The sequence below is a fragment of the Taurulus bubalis genome, assembly GCF_910589615.1.
Source record: "Taurulus bubalis genome assembly, chromosome: 2".
Lineage (NCBI taxonomy): Eukaryota > Metazoa > Chordata > Actinopteri > Perciformes > Cottidae > Taurulus > Taurulus bubalis.
The window spans coordinates 38,936,685-38,939,424 of NC_136590.1; the positions used below are offsets into that span (position 1 = coordinate 38,936,685).

The 2,740-nt window shown below is 38.9% G+C and overlaps 1 protein-coding gene across 1 annotated transcript; it reads right to left on the reverse strand.

Annotated features, from left to right (window-relative positions):
• Positions 1 to 1,377, reverse strand: vamp2 (vesicle-associated membrane protein 2; the record flags this gene model as incomplete). The annotated part of the gene is made up of 5 exons (XM_079237909.1): positions 1 to 17; positions 144 to 195; positions 415 to 573; positions 852 to 945; positions 1,373 to 1,377. The coding sequence occupies 5 exons, from the start codon at positions 1,375 to 1,377 to the stop codon at positions 1 to 3; spliced, it is 327 nt and encodes a 108-aa protein (XP_079094035.1).
• Positions 1,378 to 2,740: the final 1,363 nt, after the last annotated feature.

A 2,740-nucleotide genomic window follows, 5' to 3' on the forward strand; every position in this document is an offset into this window, starting at 1 on the left:
TTAGGTGCTGAAGTACACTGGAAAAAAGGAAAGAAAAGAACTTGAACCACACCGCGTATGTGTGTAGACTGTTTTAGCGTTCATTAGGTCCATTGAGACAACGATGACAAATATGTGTGCAGAAAAGTGAGAAAGGTTCTTACCAATAATGACGATGAGGATAATCACGCATATCACACCCAGGATAATCATCATCTGTAGTCAGGGAAATTTTTTGAAAAAAAGTCATCAGAAAAGCAGTAAGATTTGTAATTATCTTTTTTCATTTGTAAACCAAATTCTTAAAAGCACAAAAATCGTCTGAATGGTTATTCATGTGTTTTTGTTCTTCCTTTGTCCGTAAACAGGGACGTTTAAGGCGGCCTTCATACGCAGGTATTTGCTATTCAAGTCGGCGCGTCTGCATGTCCTCACCTTGGCATTCTTCCACCAGTATTTATTCTTCAGTTTTGCAGCGCTGGTCTCAAACTGAGAGGCTCCAGCCTGCAGGGCGTCAGCCCTATCGTCCAGTTCTGACAGCTTCTGATCACGCTCCAGAACCTTATCCACGTTTACACGCATGATATCCACCACCTGGGGAAAGACACGCAGAGCTATGTAGTGTGACCAGCTATTAAGACAGAGCAACTGTTAAAGATGAGGATGATGTTTGAAAGTCATTTATTAAGTTCAGTGTCAAATCACGGGATTCAAGCTTTATATAAAGCTCCAACAATGATTTGTGCTTTTCCACTTCAAATTGGCAAGCTGAGAAGATTGAGTTACCAGCACGTGACCAATGAATGATTCTAAAATGGCTACGTCTCAGCCCGACAGCACGACTTTGGCTTTGCAGGGAAGCTGGTACCCACCTCATCCACTTGTGCCTGTGTCTGCTGCAGACGACGGTTGCTGGTGAGGTTGGGGGGCTGATTCGCATCTGCGGGGGCTCCAGCTGGGGCAGACCTGGTGATGAAAAACAAAAATGCAAATGTTCAGTTGTTATATAAAGCAAGTCATTGAGAAAAAGTTAAGAAAGCCTTGAAAATAATAATAGTAACAATAAAAAACGTCACGACAGAACCATTCTAAATACATATAATAAAAACATCCCAGGGTTTATATTCTCCATTTGCAAAAGAATTTTACACGAATACAGTAGTTTGGTTTGAATACATATATATTTAATAGTTCAGGAAGTATAGAATAGGAATACTATCAGACATTAAAATGTTTAATGGGCTAAGTGATTCCAGGAACATTCATTTTAATTGTTGCAACTTTTAAGTAAGTGTCTAACTACAGTCTCAGTTAGACATTTAGAGTAAACTCAAACGTTATACTCAAAGTATTCAAATATAATACAGATTAAATATGTCACATACACTAATACCCCATGATCATTAAAGATGTGTACCATGTCCCACTCCTCCTCAGGGCTGGGCAATAGTTAAAAATGATATGATACGCTATCTAAAAAGAAAATAGCAAGCTCTGTCTAACTCAAATTCCCCAGAAAATCTGATTGTTTGTCAGCAGCATTATGTAAAAACTACTGGCCCGATTTACATGACAATTGGTGGAAGGATGTAAATTACGGGGGCGGATACATGATATATTTTTTTACTTTAATTTTGAGATATGACCTTTTTGGCCTTGGCTGACATCTGCGCTCTCAGAGTGCCCCTCTGGTGTATATCTGTAATCATACACTTCTTAGGAAGACAAATATCTCATGTGGGATGCTGACAAATGTATTATTTGGAGGATCATTTGTTGTTGTTAATTCCCTCACTTATTATATTCACTCACAGATTGTGGAGTTTTGAGCAGTGCTGAGAGCGAACAGATAATGCAACGTCATGAAGACACTGCTAGTGTATGAAAAGAAAAGCAAAATTGACCCTTTGTATGATGGTTTTGAGATTCAAGCTAGAATCAGACTCAAACTTGTAGTATGTGATTTACTGTGTTCCAAAAAGGCTGGATAATTATCTCCTATCGCAAAGAGAATCAACTAATGAGGTTTTGCAAATGCCAAGTGTGGGATTTGTCATGTCATGCTGTACTGTGACCTACATGGTCCCATTCTTTTGGAGGCACTTTGCATCAATAATGACCTCGAGGAGAGACAGGCAGTTTGAATGAGAGTCTCCACTACCAGTGGAAAGTGAAAAATCCATGAAAAACATGTCTTGGCCTTCGTGTTAACACAAAACATACTTGTACCTCTATTCTTTGCAGCAGAAGAAACAAATACACCCGAAATGTTCAAAGTATATATGGCAATGTACGAATGTTAGTTTAACATTTCAACCAAAACGGAGTCACTAAACCCGTTCTATCGAGCTCCTGCTGTCCTAAATGTTACATGACAGATGACGAAAAACCTAAATTGAGTGACAGCTTCAGGGGTGCACAGAATAAAAAAAACACAGACTAACTCCATGTCTCATGAAGGCACCTCATCCGATCAGAAACATAGAGCACAACATCAAGTAACAGCTGAGCCACAACCTACAGGGCTAAACAGAATTTCCAAAATATTTCAGATTCACCAATAAGGCATTATTCTCTTTATTCTAAAAGCTATTCTTTTATAACATTAAAGGAACGTTGAATGCCGTTTAATCGGATGTATAAAGACTCCCCTTGAGTGAAAATCTAACTCTGCATGTCATCACTGAACTGCAGAACGGACAGCAGGCACAACAACCTCACAAATCAGGCACAAAAACAGTATGATTGATGAACAATAATT